The following is a 21,993-nucleotide window of genomic DNA, read 5'->3' as shown; positions in this document are numbered from 1 at the left end:
GTGTATTATATAATGGGCAGGTGAAGTCGAGGGATGTGTATTATATAATGGACAGGTGAAGTCGAGGGATGTGTATTATATAATGTGACAGGTGAAGTCGAGGGATGTGTATTATATAATGTGGCAGGTGAAGGTGAGGGATGTGTATTATATAATGTGGCAGGTGAAGTCGAGGCATGTGTATTATATAATGGACAGGTGAAGTCGAGGGATGTGTATTATATAATGTGGCAGGTGAAGTCGAGGGAGGTGTATTATATAATGTGGCAGGTGAAGGTGAGGGATGTGTATTATATAATGTGGCAGGTGAAGTCGAGGCATGTGTATTATATAATGGACAGGTGAAGTCGAGGGATGTGTATTATATAATGTGGCAGGTGTAGTCGAGGGATGTGTATTATATAATGTGGCAGGTGAAGTCGAGGGATGTGTATTATATAATGTGGCAGGTGTAGTCGAGGGATGTGTATTATATAATGTGGCAGGTGAAGTCGAGGGATGTGTATTATATAATGTGGCAGGTGAAGGTGAGGGATGTGTATTATATAATGTGGCAGGTGAAGTCGAGAGATGTGTATTATATAATGTGGCAGGTGAAGTCGAGGGATGTGTATTATATAATGTGGCAGGTGAAGTCGAGGGATGTGTATTATATAATGGGTAGGTGAAGTCGAGGGAGGTGTATTATATAATGTGGCAGGTGAAGGTGAGGGATGTGTATTATATAATGGACAGGTGAAGTCGAGGGATGTGTATTATATAATGTGGCAGGTGAAGGTGAGGGATGTGTATTATATAATGGACAGGTGAAGTCGAGGGATGTGTATTATATAATGTGGCAGGTGTAGTCGAGGGATGTGTATTATATAATGTGGCAGGTGAAGGTGAGGGATGTGTATTATATAATGTGACAGGTGAAGGTGAGGGATGTGTATTATATAATGTGGCAGGTGAAGTCGAGGGATGTGTATTATATAATGGACAGGTGAAGGTGAGGGATGTGTATTATATAATGTGACAGGTGAAGGTGAGGGATGTGTATTATATAATGTGACAGGTGAAGGTGAGGGATGTGTATTATATAATGTGACAGGTGAAGGTGAGGGATGTGTATTATATAATGGACAGGTGAAGGTGAGGGATGTGTATTATATAATGTGACAGGTGAAGGTGAGGGATGTGTATTATATAATGTGACAGGTGAAGGTGAGGGATGTGTATTATATAATGGACAGGTGAAGGTTAGGGATGTGTATTATATAATGTGGCAGAGTGACCGCCAGTGTGTCTCCCACCTTCTCAAGGTCAGGCTCCTCCAGAGCGAGGGCCAGGCTGTTGTTGTCCATCACTGAAGACGCTGCTACGTCCAGGGGAGTAGAACCCCTCATTGCTGGGGAGGCTGAGGAGACAATGGAAGAAAACTAAAACATTTCATTTCCTGCCTCTTGTCTTGAGAAAGGCCACTCTGCAGAAACGTCAACTGTCATGTTCACTATTGTGGACATGGAATAAACGATACAAGAGCACTTTATTTTTGACACCCACTAAATCTCTCAATTGTAATAAGAGGCAGGGGAGAGACAGACAAACAGGAAACGACACGCACATTCCTGTTGTACCAGCAGGGGGCAGTGTCTCTGCATCTCTTAAACTGCATACCATTTATACCATTACATCAAATCCTGATGCACTTCCTACTTCCAACCTCTCAGCCAGCCATTGATTTGGTTACCTCCTATTAGTGCTGGGGAGTCTGTCTGTAGGGGCCAGTGTATAGTTAGGGGATAAATAAGATGTGAGGAACATTTTTTTGTGACACATTTAGTAGTCAGCATATAATATTAGTGCTTTGAAATCAATATAAAACTATTTAGAACCGTTGTTGCAGTAGCATAAATTACAACGATTTGATTCGAAACACAAACATGGAGATGATTTGAATGTGTGCCCATTAAGTGCTGTTATCTTGAAAAGCCTTTCAGGTGAGGTGTTCATGTCAGCAGCTATTCGTACATTAATTGTCCTCAGCATATCAGCGCTATAAAACAATTTTAAATCAATTTGAAAAGCTTTAGCATCAATTACAACCATTTGCTTCTCAGCCCATAGAGAACAGTATATGAGGGTGATTTGCATAGAGAACAGTATATGAGGGTGATTTGCATAGAGAATAGTATATGAGGGTGATTTGCATAGAGAATAGTATATGAGGGTGATTTGTATGTGCCCATTACGTGCTATGATCTTGAGAATGAGACATCTCCTATCACTCACATCTCCTATCACCCACAGTAAGGTCAGCAGCTATTCCTCACAGTCCAACCCTAGTGAGTCATCACTCTATGCACTGCATCCCTAAATAACCCCATCACCCTGTCCTCTCTATCCCTCTCGCTCTCTCTTTCATTCCAGATCTCCTTCTCTCCTTCTTGATTGCTCTCTATGCTACCTTTTCCGTTCTCTCTCACCTTCCCTTCTCCATCACTCTCTCACCTTCCCTTCTCCATCACTCTCTCACCTTCCCTTCTCCATCACTCTCTCACCTTCTCTTCTCCATCACTCTCTCACCTTCCCTTCTCCATCACTCTCTCACCTTCTCTTCTCCATCACTCTCTCACCTTCCCTTCTCCATCACTCTCTCACCTTCCCTTCTCCATCACTCTCTCACCTTCCCTTCTCCATCACTCTCTCACCTTCTCTTCTCCATCACTCTCTCACCTTCCCTTCTCCATCTCTCTCGCACCTTCCCTTCTCCATCTCTCTCACCTTCCCTTCTCCATCTCTCTCTAACCCTCCCTTCTCCATCTCTCTCTCACCTTCCCTTCTCCATCACTCTCTCACCTTCTCTTCTCCATCTCTCTCTCACCTTCCCTTCTCCATCTCTCTCTCACCTTCCCTTCTCCATCTCTCTCTCACCTTCTCTTCTCCATCACTCTCTCTTTGAAATCTTAATCCTTCTGTCCTCTACCTGTTTGTCAGTCTCCTCTAGTAAAGGGGACAGCTGAGTCCTCTAGTAAAGGGGACAGCTGAGTCCTCTAGTAAAGGGGACAGCTGAGTCCTCTAGTAAAGGGGACAGCTGAGTCCTCTAGTAAAGGGGACAGCTGAGTCCTCTAGTAAAGGGGACAGCTGAGTCCTCTAGTAAAGGGGACAGCTGAGTCCTCTAGTAAAGGGGACAGCTGAGTCCTCTAGTAAAGGGGACATCTGAGTCCCCTAGTAAAGGGGACAGCTGAGTCCTCTAGTAAAGAGGATAACTGAGTCCTTTAGTAAAGGGGATAACTGAGTCCCCTAGTAAAGGGGACAGCTGAGTCCTCTAGTAAAGGGGACAGCTGAGTCCTCTAGTAAAGGGGACATCTGAGTCCCCTAGTAAAGAGGATAACTGAGTCCTTTAGTAAAGGGGATAACTGAGTCCCCTAGTAAAGGGGATAACTGAGTCCTTTAGTAAAGGGGACAGCCGAGTCCTCTAGTAAAGGGGACAGCTGAGTCCTCTAGTAAAGGGGACAGCTGAGTCCTCTAGTAAAGGGGACAGCTGAGTCCCCTAGTAAAGGGGACAGCTGAGTCCTCTAGTAAAGGGGACAACTGAGTGCTCTAGTGAAGGGGAAAGCTGAGTCCTCTAGTAAAGGGGACAGCTGAGTCCTCTAGTAAAAGGGACAGTCACTACCCCAGTCACTACCCCAGTCACTACCCCTGTCACTGCCCCAGACCCAGTCCCAGTCACAGCCCATCCCCAGTCACTGCACCAGCCCCAGCTGTCGTAAACCCAGGGACAAAAAACAAACTGTGCCCTCTCCTTCTCTCATTCCCTCAGTCCATCACTTCTCTCCTCTCTATATACTTCGAACTCTCCCTCCTTTGCCTTGCTAGCAGGAACAACAGAACAGAGTGTTTCTTCTCCCACTCTCTGTCACCTGCTATCTGATTGTCATTGTCTCAGTACCATTCCTCCCCTCTGTCTCCTCTGTCCCAGAGCTCCTCGGGGGAGACAGAGCTCATGCAGTGTTTTGTCCCACAAACAGAGGGGACAGTGTACACATTATTACTAACCCAGGTCAGGTCCATAACCCAGACCAGGCCGATAACCCAGGCCAAGCCCATAACCCAGGTCAGGTCCATAACCCGGACCAGGCCGATAACCCAGGCCAAGCCCATAACCAAGACCAGGCCGATAACCCAGGTCAGGCCCATAACCCAGACCAGGCCCATAACCCAGGTCAGGCCCATAACCCAGGCCAGGCCCATAACCCAGGTCAGGTCCATAACCCAGACCAGGCCGATAACCCAGGCCAAGCCCATAACCCTAGGTCAGGTCCATAACCCTGACCAGGCCGATAACCCAGGCCCATAACCAAGACCAGGCCGATAACCCAGACCAGGCCGATAACCCAGGCCAAGCCCATAAACCATGTCAGGCCCATAACCCAGACCGATAACCCAGGCCAAGCCCATAACCCAGGTCAGGCCCATAACTTAGACCAGGCGAAAACCCAGGTCAGGCCCATAACCCACGTCAGGTCCATAACTCAGACCAGGTCCATAACACAGACCAGGAGCGATAACCCAGACCAGGCCCATAACCCAGACCAGGCCGATAACCCAGGTCAGGCCCATAACCCAGGTCAGGTCCATAACCCAGACCAGGTCCATAACCCAGACCAGGCCGATAACTCAGGTCAGGTCCATAACCCAGACCAGGCCGATAACCCAGGCCAAGCCCATAACCCAGGTCAGGTCCATAACCCTGACCAGGCCGATAACCCAGGCCAAGCCCATAACCAAGACCAGGCCGATAACCCAGACCAGGCTGATAACCCAGACCAGGCCGATAACCCAGACCCATAACCCAGGTCAGGTCCATAACCCAGACCAGGCCGATAACCCAGACCAGGCCGATAACCCAGACCAGGCCGATAACCCAGGTCAGGTCCATAACCCAGACCAGGTCCATAACCCAGACCAGGCCGATAACCCAGGTCAGGTCCATAAACCAGACCAGGCCGATAACCCAGGTCAGGCCGATAACCCAGTTCAGGTCCATAACCCAGGTCAGGCCGATAACCCAGACCAGGCCCATAACCCAGACCAGGCCCATAACCCAGGTCAGGTCCATAACCCAGGTCAGGTCCATAACCCAGGCCCATAACCCAGACCAGGCCCATAACCCAGACCAGGCCCATAACCCAGACCAGGTCCATAACCCAGACCAGGCCAATAACCCAGACCAAGCCCATAACCCAGACCAGGCCGATAACCCCGGTCAGGTCCATAACCCAGACCAGGCCCATAACCCCGGTCAGGTCCATAACCCAGGTCAGGTCCATAACCCTGGTCAGGTCCATAACCCAGACCAGGTCCATAACCCAGACCAGGTCCATAACCCAGGCCAGGCCCATAACCCAGGCCAGGATCCATAACCCAGGCCAGGTCCATAACCCAGGTCAGGCCCATAACCCAGGTCCATAACCCAGGTCAGTTCCATAACCCAGGTCAGGTCCATAACCCAGGTCAGGTCCATAACCCAGACCAGGTCCATAACCCAGACCAGGCCCATAACCCAGGTCAGTTCCATAACCCAGGTCAGGTCCATAACCCAGACCAGGTCCATAACCCAGACCAGGTCCATAACCCAGACCAGGCCCATAACCCAGACCAGGCCCATAACCCAGGTCAGGTCCATAACCCAGGTCAGGCCCATACTGCTGTTGTTTGTTTTCTGTGCAGTGTCTCTCTCTCTGCCACCATTCCCTCTCTCCTCTCTTACATATGTATGTCCTCTCTCACTATGCCCTAATTCATACCCTTCTTGTTAGGAGAACAGTGACAGAGGCTGCTGGGGTGCCCTCTCTCTCTCTCTCTCTCTCTCTCTCCTTCCTTCCTTCACTCCTCCCTCTCTCCCTCCCCCCCTCACTCTCTCTCTCTCTCTCTCTGAGCCACCTTCCCCTCTCTCCTGTTACCCACCCAGTCTGACAGAGCTGTTCTCCTGTAGGCTGCTGGGGTGCCCTCCCTCCCTCCCTCCCTCTCTCTCTCTCTCTCTCTGAGCCACCTTCCCCTCTCTCCTGTTACCCACCCAGTCCGACAGAGCTGTTCTCCAGTAAGTAGCTGAGATGGTCAAACATGGCCTTCTGGTTCTGTCGGCTGATACGACAGAAGTAACACAGGAACCGACAGCAGCTGGCAACCATCTTGGGGAAGGCTATCTCCTAAAAAGAGAGAGGGAAACATTACTTTTAACCATGTAATATACTGAACAAAACTATAAACACAACATGTAAAGTGTTGGTCCCATGTTCCATACGCACACAAACCTTATTTCTCTCAAATCTGGGCACAAATGTGTTTATGTCCCTGTTAGTGAGCATTTCTCCTTTGCCAAGATATTCCATCCACCTGACAGGTGTGGCATATCACGAAGCTGATTAAACAATATGATCATCACACATGTGCACCTTGTGTTGGGGACAATAAAAGGCCACTTTAAAATGTGCCTTTTTTGTCACACAACACAATGTCACAGATCTTTCAAGTTTTGAAGGAGCGCGCAACTTGCATGCTGACTGCAGAAATGTCCACCAGAGCTGTTGCCAGAGAAATGTATGTTTATTTCTCTACCATAATCTGCCTCCCACGTCATTTTAGAGAATTTGGCAGTTGGTCCCCCCGGGCTCACAACAACAAACAACATGTAACCATACCAGCCCAGGACCTTCATATCTGGCTTCTTCACCTGTAGGATCATCTGAGACCATGGTGCCCTCCCCCCCATCCCCCCAGCTCAAAGGACCGTTGACAACATTACAACATTACAAGACAGTCCTTCACAACAAACTGTAAATCTGACATATGCTTAAACCTGCTTACAAGCAATGACTTGGTGGTCCATATGGGGCACTGAATACACACACAAACACACACACACCCACAAAGACACACACACACACACACTAAGACACACACAAAGACACACACACACAAAGACACACACACACACACACACAAAGACACACACACACACACACACAAAGACACACACACACACACACAAAGACACACACACACACAAAGACACACACACACACAAAGATACACACACACACACACAAAGATACACACACACACACACACACACACACACTGTAAATGACCTGGACAGATCAAGTATCGGCCAACAGTGCAGGAATTAATGTTACTGGTCTTGACTAATGAGATTGCCAACCAGATTTGACGGCTTGCGGTAGGTCTGTTTGTCTGTCACTCAGGCTGTCTGGGGATGCATGGCATTGTTCAGCTCATGCTTGGCTGTTGGCACACACAGACAGTATTAAATCATACCCCAGTCTTATAGCACACCCCAAAAAGGACTGGCATGAGAGTCCCTGCTCCTCTACCCCTCACGTCACATTACCAGACCTGTACCCTCTCCAATCCTCTCCTGGACATTCCCCTCCAGCACCCCTCTACCTACCCCCTTACATGTCCTGCCCAACTCCCCTGTATCTCCTTACTCTCTCCTTCTGGGTACTGAGTGGTTGATCTTGGGTAGGATCCCTATATGTGCTGATAGCTAGGCCTCAACATACTGACTTTCCTGGGATCATGTTACAGATAAACCTGACAGTACAGCGCCCGTATGGCTGTTAACATCACAGCTATTTGGATCTCCTTGGGATCTCCTTGGGATCTCCTTGGGATATCCTTGGGATCTCCTTGGATTCTTCCCAGACAAACAGTAGTCCTACCACTTGGAAAAAATTATAATAAAATATACCTTATCTTGGAACTGTGTTATGGTATTGGCAGCTATTAATCAATTCATGAATATATAATAGATTCATAGCTTCATAGACTGGAGTTAGAAAGGTTGCCTCCTACTTTGAAAGGGCAGGAAGTGTTAGCTGTGTACTTGACCAGGCATTCCACATTTAACCCCACCTAGATTTGAACAGCGAAATATCAAGATGTTTTTCGGTTTAATATGTAAAAACAAGCATTTAAAAAAAAAAGTTTAGTTACTAGCCTTTAGTTACTATGCCCCCATCCTTTAGTTACTATGCCCCCAGCCTCTGGAATAACCTATCAGAGAACCTGAGGGGGACCAAGAGGCATGGAGAGACAGCCTTTAGTTACTATGCCCCCAGCCTCTGGAATAACCTATCAGAGAACCTGAGGGGGACCAAGAGGCATGGAGAGACAGCCTTTAGTTACTATGCCCCCAGCCTTTAGTTACTATGCCCCCAGCCTTTAGTTACTATGTCCCCAGCCTCTGGGATAACCTGTCAGAGAACCTGAGGGGGGCCAAGAGGCATGGAGAGACAGCCTTTAGTTACTATGTCCCCAGCCTTTAGTTACTACGCTCCCTGCCTTTAGTTACTATGCCCCCTGCCTTTAGTTACTATGCCCCCAGCCTCTGGAATAACCTATCAGAGAACCTGAGGGGGACCAAGAGGCATGGAGAGACAGCCTTTAGTTACTATGCCCCCAGCCTTTAGTTACTATGCCCCCAGCCTCTGGGATAACCTGTCAGAGAACCTGAGGGGGGCCAAGAGGCATGGAGAGACAGCCTTTAGTTACTATGTCCCCAGCCTTTAGTTACTATGCCCACAGCCTTTAGTTACTATGCCCCCAGCCTCTGGAATAGCCTGCCAGAGAACCTGAGGGGGACCAAGAGGCATGGAGAGACAGCCTTTAGTTACTATGCCCACAGCCTTTAGTTACTATGCCCCCCATTCTTTAGTTACTATGCCCACAGCCTTTAGTTACTATGCCCCCAGCCTCTGGGATAACCTGTCAGAGAACCTGAGGGGGGCCAAGAGGCATGGAGAGACAGCCGTTAGTTACTATGTCCCCAGCCTTTAGTTACTATGTCCCCAGCCTTTAGTTACTATGCACCCATCCTTTAGTTACTATGCCCCCATCCTTTAGTTACTATGCCCCAGCCTTTAGTTACTATGTCCCCAGCCTTTAGTTACTATGCCCCCAGCCTTTAGTTACTATGCCCCCAGCCTTTAGTTACTAAGCCCCCAGCCTTTAGTTACTATGCCCCCAGCCTTTAGTTACTATGTCCCCAGCCTTTAGTTACTATGCCCCCAGCCTTTAGTTACTATGCCCCCAGCCTTTAGTTACTATGCCCCCAGCCTTTAGTTACTATGCCCCCATCCTTTAGTTACTATGCCCCCAGCCTTTAGTTACTATGTCCCCAGCCTTTAGTTACTATGCCCCCAGCCTTTAGTTACTATGCCCCCAGCCTTTAGTTACTATGCCCCCAGCCTTTAGTTACTATGCCCCCAGCCTTTAGTTACTATGCCCCCAGCCTTTAGTTACTATGCCCCCAGCCTTTAGTTACTATGCCCCCAGCCTTTAGTTACTATGCCCCAGCCTTTAGTTACTATGTCCCCAGCCTTTAGTTACTATGCCCCCAGCCTTTAGTTACTATGCCCCAGCCTCTGGAATAGCCTGCCAGAGAACCTGAGGGGGACCAAGAGGCATGGAGAGACAGCCTTTAGTTACTATGCCCCCAGCCTTTAGTTACTATGCCCCCAGCCTTTAGTTACTATGTCCCCAGCCTTTAGTTACTATGTCCCCAGCCTTTAGTTACTATGCCCCCAGCCTTTAGTTACTATGCCCCAGCCTTTAGTTACTATGTCCCCAGCCTTTAGTTACTATGCCCCCAGCCTTTAGTTACTATGCCCCCAGCCTTTAGTTACTATGTCCCCAGCCTTTAGTTACTATGCCCCCAGCCTTTAGTTACTATGCCCCCAGACTTTAGTTACTATGTCCCCAGCCTTTAGTTACTATGTCCCCAGCCTTTAGTTACTATGCCCCCAGCCTTTAGTTACTATGTCCCCAGCCTTTAGTTACTATGTCCCCAGCCTTTAGTTACTATGCCCCCAGCCTTTAGTTACTATGCCCCCAGCCTTTAGTTACTATGCCCCCAGCCTTTAGTTACTATGTCCCCAGCCTTTAGTTACTATGTCCCCAGCCTTTAGTTACTATGCCCCCAGTCTTTAGTTACTATGCCCCCAGCCTTTAGTTACTATGCCCCAGCCTTTAGTTACTATGCCCCCAGCCTTTAGTTACTATGCCCCCAGCCTTTAGTTACTATGCCCCCAGCCTTTAGTTACTATGTCCCCAGCCTTTAGTTACTATGCCCCCAGCCTTTAGTTACTATGCCCCCAGCCTTTAGTTACTATGCCCCCAGCCTTTAGTTACTATGCCCCCAGCCTTTAGTTACTATGCCCCCAGCCTTTAGTTACTATGCCCCCAGCCTTTAGTTACTATGCCCCCAGCCTTTAGTTACTATGCCCCCAGCCTTTAGTTACTATGCCCCCAGCCTTTAGTTACTATGCCCCCAGCCTTTAGTTACTATGCCCCCAGCCTTTAGTTACTATGCCCCAGCCTTTAGTTACTATGCCCCCAGCCTCTGGAATAGCCTGCCAGAGAACCTGAGGGGGACCAAGAGGCATGGGGAGACAGCCTTTAGTTACTATGCCCCCAGCCTTTAGTTACTATGCCCCCAGCCTTTAGTTACTATGCCCCCAGCCTTTAGTTACTATGTCCCCAGCCTTTAGTTACTATGCCCCCAGCCTTTAGTTACTATGTCCCCAGCCTTTAGTTACTATGCCCCCAGCCTTTAGTTACTATGTCCCCAGCCTTTAGTTACTATGCCCCAGCCTTTAGTTACTATGTCCCCAGCCTTTAGTTACTATGCCTCCAGCCTTTAGTTACTATGCCCCCAGCCTTTAGTTACTATGCCCCCAGCCTTTAGTTACTATGCCCCCAGCCTTTAGTTACTATGCCCCCAGCCTTTAGTTACTATGCCCCCAGCCTTTAGTTACTATGCCCCCAGCCTTTAGTTACTATGCCCCCAGCCTCTAGTTACTATGCCCCCAGCCTCTGGGATAGCCTGCCAGAGAACCTGAGGGGGACCAAGAGGCATGGAGAGACAGCCTTTAGTTACTATGCCCACAGCCTTTAGTTACTATGCCCCCAGCCTCTGGAATAACCTGTCAGAGAACCTGAGGGGGACCAAGAGGCATGGAGAGACAGCCTTTAGTTACTATGCCCCCAGCCTTTAGTTACTATGCCCCCAGCCTTTAGTTACTATGCCCCCAGCCTTTAGTTACTATGCCCCCAGCCTTTAGTTACTATGCCCCCAGCCTTTAGTTACTATGCCCCCAGCCTTTAGTTACTATGCCCCCAGCCTTTAGTTACTATGCCCCCAGCCTTTAGTTACTATGCCCCCAGCCTTTAGTTACTATGCCCACAGCCTTTAGTTACTATGCCCCCAGCCTTTAGTTACTATGCCCCCAGCCTCTGGAATAGCCTGCCAGAGAACCTGAGGGGGACCAAGAGGCATGGAGAGACAGCCTTTAGTTACTATGCCCACAGCCTTTAGTTACTATGCCCCCAGCCTTTAGTTACTATGTCCCCAGCCTTTAGTTACTATGCCCCCAGCCTTTAGTTACTATGCCCCCAGCCTTTAGTTACTATGTCCCCAGCCTTTAGTTACTATGCCCCCAGCCTTTAGTTACTATGCCCCCAGCCTTTAGTTACTATGCCCCCAGCCTTTAGTTACTATGTCCCCAGCCTTTAGTTACTATGCCCCCAGCCTTTAGTTACTATGCCCCCAGTCTTTAGTTACTATGCCCCCAGCCTTTAGTTACTATGCCCCCAGCCTTTAGTTACTATGCACCCAGCCTTTAGTTACTATGCCCCCAGCCTTTAGTTACTATGCCCCCAGCCTTTAGTTACTATGTCCCCAGCCTTTAGTTACTATGCCCCCAGCCTTTAGTTACTATGCCCCCAGCCTTTAGTTACTATGCCCCCAGCCTTTAGTTACTATGCCCCCAGCCTTTAGTTACTATGCCCCCAGCCTTTAGTTACTATGCCCCCAGCCTTTAGTTACTATGCCCCCAGCCTTTAGTTACTATGCCCCCAGCCTTTAGTTACTATGCCCCCAGCCTTTAGTTACTATGCCCCCAGCCTTTAGTTACTATGCCTCCAGCCTTTAGTTACTATGCCCCCAGCCTTTAGTTACTATGCCCCCAGCCTTTAGTTACTATGCCCCCAGCCTTTAGTTACTATGCCCCCAGCCTTTAGTTACTATGTCCCCAGCCTTTAGTTACTATGCCCCCAGCCTTTAGTTACTATGCCCCAGCCTTTAGTTACTATGCCCCCAGCCTTTAGTTACTATGTCCCCAGCCTTTAGTTACTATGCCCCCAGCCTTTAGTTACTATGCCCCCAGCCTTTAGTTACTATGTCCCCAGCCTTTAGTTACTATGCCCCCAGCCTTTAGTTACTATGCCCCCAGCCTCTGGAATAGCTGCCAGAGAACCTGAGGGGGGCCAAGAGGCATGGAGAGACAGCCTTTAGTTACTATGCCCCCATCCTTTAGTTACTATGCCCCCAGCCTTTAGTTACTATGTCCCCAGACTTTAGTTACTATGCCCCCATCCTTTAGTTACTATGCCCCCAGCCTTTAGTTACTATGCCCCAGCCTTTAGTTACTATGCCCCCAGCCTTTAGTTACTATGCCCCCAGCCTTTAGTTACTATGCCCCCAGCCTTTAGTTACTATGCCCCCAGGCTTTAGTTACTATGCCCCCAGCCTCTGGAATAGCCTGCCAGAGAACCTGAGGGGGACCAAGAGGCATGGAGAGACAGCCTTTAGTTACTATGCCCCCAGCCTTTAGTTACTATGCCCCCAGCCTTTAGTTACTATGCCCCCAGCCTCTGGAATAGCCTGCCAGAGAACCTGAGGGGGGCCAAGAGGCATGGAGAGACAGCCTTTAGTTACTATGCCCCCAGCCTTTAGTTACTATGCCCCCATTCTTTAGTTACTATGCCCCCAGCCTTTAGTTACTATGCCCCCAGCCTCTGGAATAGCCTGCCAGAGAACCTGAGGGGGGCCAAGAGGCATGGAGAGACAGCCTTTAGTTACTATGCCCCCAGCCTTTAGTTACTATGCCCCCAGCCTTTAGTTACTATGCCCCCAGCCTCTGGAATAGCCTGCCAGAGAACCTGAGGGGGACCAAGAGGCATGGAGAGACAGCCTTTAGTTACTATGTCCCCAGCCTTTAGTTACTATGCCCCCAGCCTTTAGTTACTATGCCCCCAGCCTCTGGAATAGCCTGCCAGAGAACCTGAGGGGGACCAAGAGGCATGGAGAGACAGCCTTTAGTTACTATGCCCCCAGCCTTTAGTTACTATGCCCCCAGCCTTTAGTTACTATGCCCCCAGCCTCTGGGATAGCCTGCCAGAGAACCTGAGGGGGACCAAGAGGCATGGAGAGACAGCCTTTAGTTACTATGCCCCCAGCCTCTGGAATAGCCTGCCAGAGAACCTGAGGGGGACCAAGAGGCATGGAGAGACAGCCTTTAGTTACTATGCCCCCAGCCTTTAGTTACTATGTCCCCAGCCTTTAGTTACTATGCCCCTGCCTTTAGTTACTATGCCCCCAGCCTTTAGTTACTATGCCCCCAGCCTCTGGGATAGCCTGCCAGAGAACCTGAGGGGGACCAAGAGGCATGGAGAGACAGCCTTTAGTTACTATGCCCCCAGCCTTTAGTTACTATGCCCCCAGCCTCTGGAATAGCCTGCCAGAGAACCTGAGGGGGACCAAGAGGCATGGAGAGACAGCCTTTAGTTACTATGCCCCCAGCCTTTAGTTACTATGCCCCCAGCCTCTGGGATAGCTGCCAGAGAACCTTAGGGGGACCAAGAGGCATGGAGAGACAGCCTTTAGTTACTATGCCCCCAGCCTTTAGTTACTATGCCCCCAGCCTTTAGTTACTATGCCCCCAGCCTCTGGGATAGCCTGCCAGAGAACCTGAGGGGGACCAAGAGGCATGGAGAGACAGCCTTTAGTTACTATACCCCCAGCCTCTGGAATAGCCTGCCAGAGAACCTGAGGGGGGCCAAGAGGCATGGAGAGACAGCCTTTAGTTACTATGCCCCCAGCCTTTAGTTACTATGCCCCCAGCCTTTAGTTACTATACCCCCAGCCTCTGGAATAGCCTGCCAGAGAACCTGAGGGGGGCCAAGAGGCATGGAGAGACAGCCTTTAGTTACTATGCCCCCAGCCTTTAGTTACTATGCCCCCAGCCTTTAGTTACTATGCCCCCAGCCTTTAGTTACTATGCCCCCAGCCTTTAGTTACTATGCCCCCAGCCTCTGGGATAGCCTGCCAGAGAACCTGAGGGGGACAAAGAGGCATGGAGAGACAGCCTTTAGTTACTATGCCCCCTGCCTTTAGTTACTATGCCCCCTGCCTTTAGTTACTATGCCCCCAGCCTTTAGTTACTATGCCCCCAGCCTTTAGTTACTATGCCCCCAGCCTTTAGTTACTATGCCCCCAGCCTTTAGTTACTATGCCCCCAGCCTTTAGTTACTATGCCCCCAGCCTTTAGTTACTATGCCCCCAGCCTTTAGTTACTATGCCCCCAGCCTCTGGGATAGCTGCCAGAGAACCTGAGGGGGACCAAGAGGCATGGAGAGACAGCCTTTAGTTACTATGCCCCCAGCCTCTGGGATAGCTGCCAGAGAACCTGAGGGGGACCAAGAGGCATGGAGAGACAGCCTTTAGTTACTATGCCCCCAGCCTCTGGGATAGCTGCCAGAGAACCTGAGGGGGACCAAGAGGCATGGAGAGACAGCCTTTAGTTACTATGCCCCCAGCCTTTAGTTACTATGCCCCCAGCCTTTAGTTACTATGCCCCCAGCCTCTGGGATAGCCTGCCAGAGAACCTGAGGGGGACCAAGAGGCATGGAGAGACAGCCTTTAGTTACTATGCCCCCAGCCTCTGGAATAGCCTGCCAGAGAACCTGAGGGGGACCAAGAGGCATGGAGAGACAGCCTTTAGTTACTATGCCCCCAGCCTTTAGTTACTATGTCCCCAGCCTTTAGTTACTATGCCCCCTGCCTTTAGTTACTATGCCCCCAGCCTTTAGTTACTATGCCCCCAGCCTCTGGGATAGCCTGCCAGAGAACCTGAGGGGGACCAAGAGGCATGGAGAGACAGCCTTTAGTTACTATGCCCCCAGCCTTTAGTTACTATGCCCCCAGCCTCTGGAATAGCCTGCCAGAGAACCTGAGGGGGACCAAGAGGCATGGAGAGACAGCCTTTAGTTACTATGCCCCCAGCCTTTAGTTACTATGCCCCCAGCCTCTGGGATAGCTGCCAGAGAACCTTAGGGGGACCAAGAGGCATGGAGAGACAGCCTTTAGTTACTATGCCCCCAGCCTTTAGTTACTATGCCCCCAGCCTTTAGTTACTATGCCCCCAGCCTCTGGGATAGCCTGCCAGAGAACCTGAGGGGGACCAAGAGGCATGGAGAGACAGCCTTTAGTTACTATACCCCCAGCCTCTGGAATAGCCTGCCAGAGAACCTGAGGGGGGCCAAGAGGCATGGAGAGACAGCCTTTAGTTACTATGCCCCCAGCCTTTAGTTACTATGCCCCCAGCCTTTAGTTACTATACCCCCAGCCTCTGGAATAGCCTGCCAGAGAACCTGAGGGGGGCCAAGAGGCATGGAGAGACAGCCTTTAGTTACTATGCCCCCAGCCTTTAGTTACTATGCCCCCAGCCTTTAGTTACTATGCCCCCAGCCTTTAGTTACTATGCCCCCAGCCTTTAGTTACTATGCCCCCAGCCTCTGGGATAGCCTGCCAGAGAACCTGAGGGGGACAAAGAGGCATGGAGAGACAGCCTTTAGTTACTATGCCCCCTGCCTTTAGTTACTATGCCCCCTGCCTTTAGTTACTATGCCCCCAGCCTTTAGTTACTATGCCCCCAGCCTTTAGTTACTATGCCCCCAGCCTTTAGTTACTATGCCCCCAGCCTTTAGTTACTATGCCCCCAGCCTTTAGTTACTATGCCCCCAGCCTTTAGTTACTATGCCCCCAGCCTTTAGTTACTATGCCCCCAGCCTCTGGGATAGCTGCCAGAGAACCTGAGGGGGACCAAGAGGCATGGAGAGACAGCCTTTAGTTACTATGCCCCCAGCCTCTGGGATAGCTGCCAGAGAACCTGAGGGGGACCAAGAGGCATGGAGAGACAGCCTTTAGTTACTATGCCCCCAGCCTCTGGGATAGCTGCCAGAGAACCTGAGGGGGACCAAGAGGCATGGAGAGACAGCCTTTAGTTACTATGCCCCCAGCCTTTAGTTACTATGCCCCCAGCCTTTAGTTACTATGCCCCCAGCCTTTAGTTACTATACCCCCAGCCTTTAGTTACTATGCCCCCAGCCTCTGGGATAGCCTGCCAGAGAACCTGAGGGGGACCAAGAGGCATGGAGAGACAGCCTTTAGTTACTATGCCCCCAGCCTCTGGGATAGCCTGCCAGAGAACCTGAGGGGGACCAAGAGGCATGGAGAGACAGCCTTTAGTTACTATGCCCCCAGCCTCTGGGATAGCCTGCCAGAGAACCTGAGGGGGGCCAAGAGGCATGGAGAGACAGCCTTTAGTTACTATGCCCCCTGCCTTTAGTTACTATGCCCCCTGCCTTTAGTTACTATGCCCCCAGCCTTTAGTTACTATGCCCCCAGCCTCTGGAATAGCCTGCCAGAGAACCTGAGGGGGACCAAGAGGCATGGAGAGACAGCCTTTAGTTACTATGCCCCCTGCCTTTAGTTACTATGCCCCCTGCCTTTAGTTACTATGCCCCCAGCCTTTAGTTACTATGCCCCCAGCCTCTGGGATAGCCTGCCAGAGAACCTGATGGGGACCAAGAGGCATGGAGAGACAGCCTTTAGTTACTATGTCCCCAGCCTTTAGTTACTATGCCCCCAGCCTCTGGGATAGCCTGCCAGAGAACCTGAGGGGGACCAAGAGGCATGGAGAGACAGCCTTTAGTTACTATGTCCCCAGCCTTTAGTTACTATGCCCCCAGCCTTTAGTTACTATGCCCCCAGCCTCTGGGATAGCCTGCCAGAGAACCTGAGGGGGACCAAGAGGCATGGAGAGACAGCCTTTAGTTACTATGTCCCCAGCCTTTAGTTACTATGCCCCCAGCCTCTGGGATAGCCTGCCAGAGAACCTGAGGGGGACCAAGAGGCATGGAGAGACAGCCTTTAGTTACTATGTCCCCAGCCTTTAGTTACTATGCCCCCAGCCTTTAGTTACTATGTCCCCAGCCTTTAGTTACTATGCCCCCAGCCTCTGGGATAGCCTGCCAGAGAACCTGAGGGGGACCAAGAGGCATGGAGGTACAGCCTTTAGTTACTATGCCCCCAGCCTTTAGTTACTATGTCCCCAGCCTTTATTTACTATGCCCCCAGCCTCTGGGATAGCCTGCCAGAGAACCTGAGGGGGACGAAGAGGCATGGAGAGACAGCCTTTAGTTACTATGCCCCCAGCCTTTAGTTACTATGTCCCCAGCCTTTAGTTACTATGCCCCCAGCCTCTGGAATAGCCTGCCAGAGAACCTGAGGGGGACCAAGAGGCATGGAGAGACAGCCTTTAGTTACTATGCCCCCAGCCTTTAGTTACTATGCCCCCAGCCTTTAGTTACTATGCCCCCAGCCTTTAGTTACTATGCCCCCAGCCTCTGGGATAGCCTGCCAGAGAACCTGAGGGGGACCAAGAGGCATGGAGAGACAGCCTTTAGTTACTATACCCCCAGCCTCTGGAATAGCCTGCCAGAGAACCTGAGGGGGGCCAAGAGGCATGGAGAGACAGCCTTTAGTTACTATGCCCCCAGCCTTTAGTTACTATGCCCCCAGCCTTTAGTTACTATACCCCCAGCCTCTGGAATAGCCTGCCAGAGAACCTGAGGGGGGCCAAGAGGCATGGAGAGACAGCCTTTAGTTACTATGCCCCCAGCCTTTAGTTACTATGCCCCCAGCCTTTAGTTACTATGCCCCCAGCCTTTAGTTACTATGCCCCCAGCCTTTAGTTACTATGCCCCCAGCCTCTGGGATAGCCTGCCAGAGAACCTGAGGGGGACCAAGAGGCATGGAGAGACAGCCTTTAGTTACTATGCCCCCTGCCTTTAGTTACTATGCCCCCTGCCTTTAGTTACTATGCCCCCAGCCTTTAGTTACTATGCCCCCAGCCTTTAGTTACTATGCCCCCAGCCTTTAGTTACTATGCCCCCAGCCTTTAGTTACTATGCCCCCAGCCTTTAGTTACTATGCCCCCAGCCTTTAGTTACTATGCCCCCAGCCTTTAGTTACTATGCCCCCAGCCTCTGGGATAGCTGCCAGAGAACCTGAGGGGGACCAAGAGGCATGGAGAGACAGCCTTTAGTTACTATGCCCCCAGCCTCTGGGATAGCTGCCAGAGAACCTGAGGGGGACCAAGAGGCATGGAGAGACAGCCTTTAGTTACTATGCCCCCAGCCTCTGGGATAGCTGCCAGAGAACCTGAGGGGGACCAAGAGGCATGGAGAGACAGCCTTTAGTTACTATGCCCCCAGCCTTTAGTTACTATGCCCCCAGCCTTTAGTTACTATGCCCCCAGCCTTTAGTTACTATACCCCCAGCCTTTAGTTACTATGCCCCCAGCCTCTGGGATAGCCTGCCAGAGAACCTGAGGGGGACCAAGAGGCATGGAGAGACAGCCTTTAGTTACTATGTCCCCAGCCTCTGGGATAGCCTGCCAGAGAACCTGAGGGGGACCAAGAGGCATGGAGAGACAGCCTTTAGTTACTATGCCCCCAGCCTCTGGGATAGCCTGCCAGAGAACCTGAGGGGGACCAAGAGGCATGGAGAGACAGCCTTTAGTTACTATGCCCCCAGCCTCTGGGATAGCCTGCCAGAGAACCTGAGGGGGGCCAAGAGGCATGGAGAGACAGCCTTTAGTTACTATGCCCCCTGCCTTTAGTTACTATGCCCCCTGCCTTTAGTTACTATGCCCCCAGCCTTTAGTTACTATGCCCCCAGCCTCTGGAATAGCCTGCCAGAGAACCTGAGGGGGACCAAGAGGCATGGAGAGACAGCCTTTAGTTACTATGCCCCCTGCCTTTAGTTACTATGCCCCCTGCCTTTAGTTACTATGCCCCCAGCCTTTAGTTACTATGCCCCCAGCCTCTGGGATAGCCTGCCAGAGAACCTGAGGGGGACCAAGAGGCATGGAGAGACAGCCTTTAGTTACTATGTCCCCAGCCTTTAGTTACTATGCCCCCAGCCTCTGGGATAGCCTGCCAGAGAACCTGAGGGGGACCAAGAGGCATGGAGAGACAGCCTTTAGTTACTATGTCCCCAGCCTTTAGTTACTATGCCCCCAGCCTTTAGTTACTATGCCCCCAGCCTCTGGGATAGCCTGCCAGAGAACCTGAGGGGGACCAAGAGGCATGGAGAGACAGCCTTTAGTTACTATGTCCCCAGCCTTTAGTTACTATGCCCCCAGCCTCTGGGATAGCCTGCCAGAGAACCTGAGGGGGACCAAGAGGCATGGAGGTACAGCCTTTAGTTACTATGCCCCCAGCCTTTAGTTACTATGTCCCCAGCCTTTATTTACTATGCCCCCAGCCTCTGGGATAGCCTGCCAGAGAACCTGAGGGGGACGAAGAGGCATGGAGAGACAGCCTTTAGTTACTATGCCCCCAGCCTTTAGTTACTATGTCCCCAGCCTTTAGTTACTATGCCCCCAGCCTCTGGAATAGCCTGCCAGAGAACCTGAGGGGGACCAAGAGGCATGGAGAGACAGCCTTTAGTTACTATGCCCCCAGCCTTTAGTTACTATGCCCCCAGCCTTTAGTTACTATGCCCCCAGCCTTTAGTTACTATGCCCCCAGCCTCTGGGATAGCCTGCCAGAGAACCTGAGGGGGACCAAGAGGCATGGAGAGACAGCCTTTAGTTACTATACCCCCAGCCTCTGGAATAGCCTGCCAGAGAACCTGAGGGGGGCCAAGAGGCATGGAGAGACAGCCTTTAGTTACTATGCCCCCAGCCTTTAGTTACTATGCCCCCAGCCTTTAGTTACTATACCCCCAGCCTCTGGAATAGCCTGCCAGAGAACCTGAGGGGGGCCAAGAGGCATGGAGAGACAGCCTTTAGTTACTATGCCCCCAGCCTTTAGTTACTATGCCCCCAGCCTTTAGTTACTATGCCCCCAGCCTTTAGTTACTATGCCCCCAGCCTTTAGTTACTATGCCCCCAGCCTCTGGGATAGCCTGCCAGAGAACCTGAGGGGGACCAAGAGGCATGGAGAGACAGCCTTTAGTTACTATGCCCCCTGCCTTTAGTTACTATGCCCCCTGCCTTTAGTTACTATGCCCCCAGCCTTTAGTTACTATGCCCCCAGCCTTTAGTTACTATGCCCCCAGCCTTTAGTTACTATGCCCCCAGCCTTTAGTTACTATGCCCCCAGCCTTTAGTTACTATGCCCCCAGCCTTTAGTTACTATGCCCCCAGCCTTTAGTTACTATGCCCCCAGCCTCTGGGATAGCTGCCAGAGAACCTGAGGGGGACCAAGAGGCATGGAGAGACAGCCTTTAGTTACTATGCCCCCAGCCTCTGGGATAGCTGCCAGAGAACCTGAGGGGGACCAAGAGGCATGGAGAGACAGCCTTTAGTTACTATGCCCCCAGCCTCTGGGATAGCTGCCAGAGAACCTGAGGGGGACCAAGAGGCATGGAGAGACAGCCTTTAGTTACTATGCCCCCAGCCTTTAGTTACTATGCCCCCAGCCTTTAGTTACTATGCCCCCAGCCTTTAGTTACTATACCCCCAGCCTTTAGTTACTATGCCCCCAGCCTCTGGGATAGCCTGCCAGAGAACCTGAGGGGGACCAAGAGGCATGGAGAGACAGCCTTTAGTTACTATGTCCCCAGCCTCTGGGATAGCCTGCCAGAGAACCTGAGGGGGACCAAGAGGCATGGAGAGACAGCCTTTAGTTACTATGCCCCCAGCCTCTGGGATAGCCTGCCAGAGAACCTGAGGGGGACCAAGAGGCATGGAGAGACAGCCTTTAGTTACTATGCCCCCAGCCTCTGGGATAGCCTGCCAGAGAACCTGAGGGGGGCCAAGAGGCATGGAGAGACAGCCTTTAGTTACTATGCCCCCTGCCTTTAGTTACTATGCCCCCTGCCTTTAGTTACTATGCCCCCAGCCTTTAGTTACTATGCCCCCAGCCTCTGGAATAGCCTGCCAGAGAACCTGAGGGGGACCAAGAGGCATGGAGAGACAGCCTTTAGTTACTATGCCCCCTGCCTTTAGTTACTATGCCCCCTGCCTTTAGTTACTATGCCCCCAGCCTTTAGTTACTATGCCCCCAGCCTCTGGGATAGCCTGCCAGAGAACCTGAGGGGGACCAAGAGGCATGGAGAGACAGCCTTTAGTTACTATGTCCCCAGCCTTTAGTTACTATGCCCCCAGCCTCTGGGATAGCCTGCCAGAGAACCTGAGGGGGACCAAGAGGCATGGAGAGACAGCCTTTAGTTACTATGTCCCCAGCCTTTAGTTACTATGCCCCCAGCCTTTAGTTACTATGCCCCCAGCCTCTGGGATAGCCTGCCAGAGAACCTGAGGGGGACCAAGAGGCATGGAGAGACAGCCTTTAGTTACTATGTCCCCAGCCTTTAGTTACTATGCCCCCAGCCTCTGGGATAGCCTGCCAGAGAACCTGAGGGGGACCAAGAGGCATGGAGAGACAGCCTTTAGTTACTATGTCCCCAGCCTTTAGTTACTATGCCCCCAGCCTTTAGTTACTATGTCCCCAGCCTTTAGTTACTATGCCCCCAGCCTCTGGGATAGCCTGCCAGAGAACCTGAGGGGGACCAAGAGGCATGGAGAGACAGCCTTTAGTTACTATGCCCCCAGCCTTTAGTTACTATGTCCCCAGCCTTTAGTTACTATGCCCCCAGCCTCTGGGATAGCCTGCCAGAGAACCTGAGGGGGACCAAGAGGCATGGAGAGACAGCCTTTAGTTACTATGCCCCCAGCCTTTAGTTACTATGTCCCCAGCCTTTAGTTACTATGCCCCCAGCCTCTGGAATAGCCTGCCAGAGAACCTGAGGGGGACCAAGAGGCATGGAGAGACAGCCTTTAGTTACTATGC

The 21,993-nt window shown here is 51.1% G+C and overlaps 1 protein-coding gene across 3 annotated transcripts in view; it reads right to left on the bottom strand.

Annotated features, from left to right (window-relative positions):
• LOC109880797 (ryanodine receptor 3) overlaps window positions 1-21,993 on the bottom strand; it is a 284,327-nt gene that overhangs the window by 104,004 nt on the left and 158,330 nt on the right. For all 3 annotated transcript variants that reach the window (XM_031800945.1, XM_031800946.1, XM_031800947.1), the window contains 2 exons: window positions 6,062-6,194; window positions 1,296-1,399 (listed from right to left, as the gene is read on the bottom strand). In XM_031800945.1, coding sequence (XP_031656805.1) covers window positions 1,296-1,399; window positions 6,062-6,194 — 237 coding nt within the window. The remainder of the gene's footprint in view (window positions 1-1,295; window positions 1,400-6,061; window positions 6,195-21,993) is intronic.

Source organism: Oncorhynchus kisutch, linkage group LG21 (assembly GCF_002021735.2).
Source record: "Oncorhynchus kisutch isolate 150728-3 linkage group LG21, Okis_V2, whole genome shotgun sequence".
NCBI classification, from domain to species: Eukaryota; Metazoa; Chordata; class Actinopteri; order Salmoniformes; family Salmonidae; genus Oncorhynchus; species Oncorhynchus kisutch.
The sequence above is the reverse complement of the archived record's forward strand: the minus strand, read 5'-3'. Positions and strand labels throughout refer to the sequence as shown.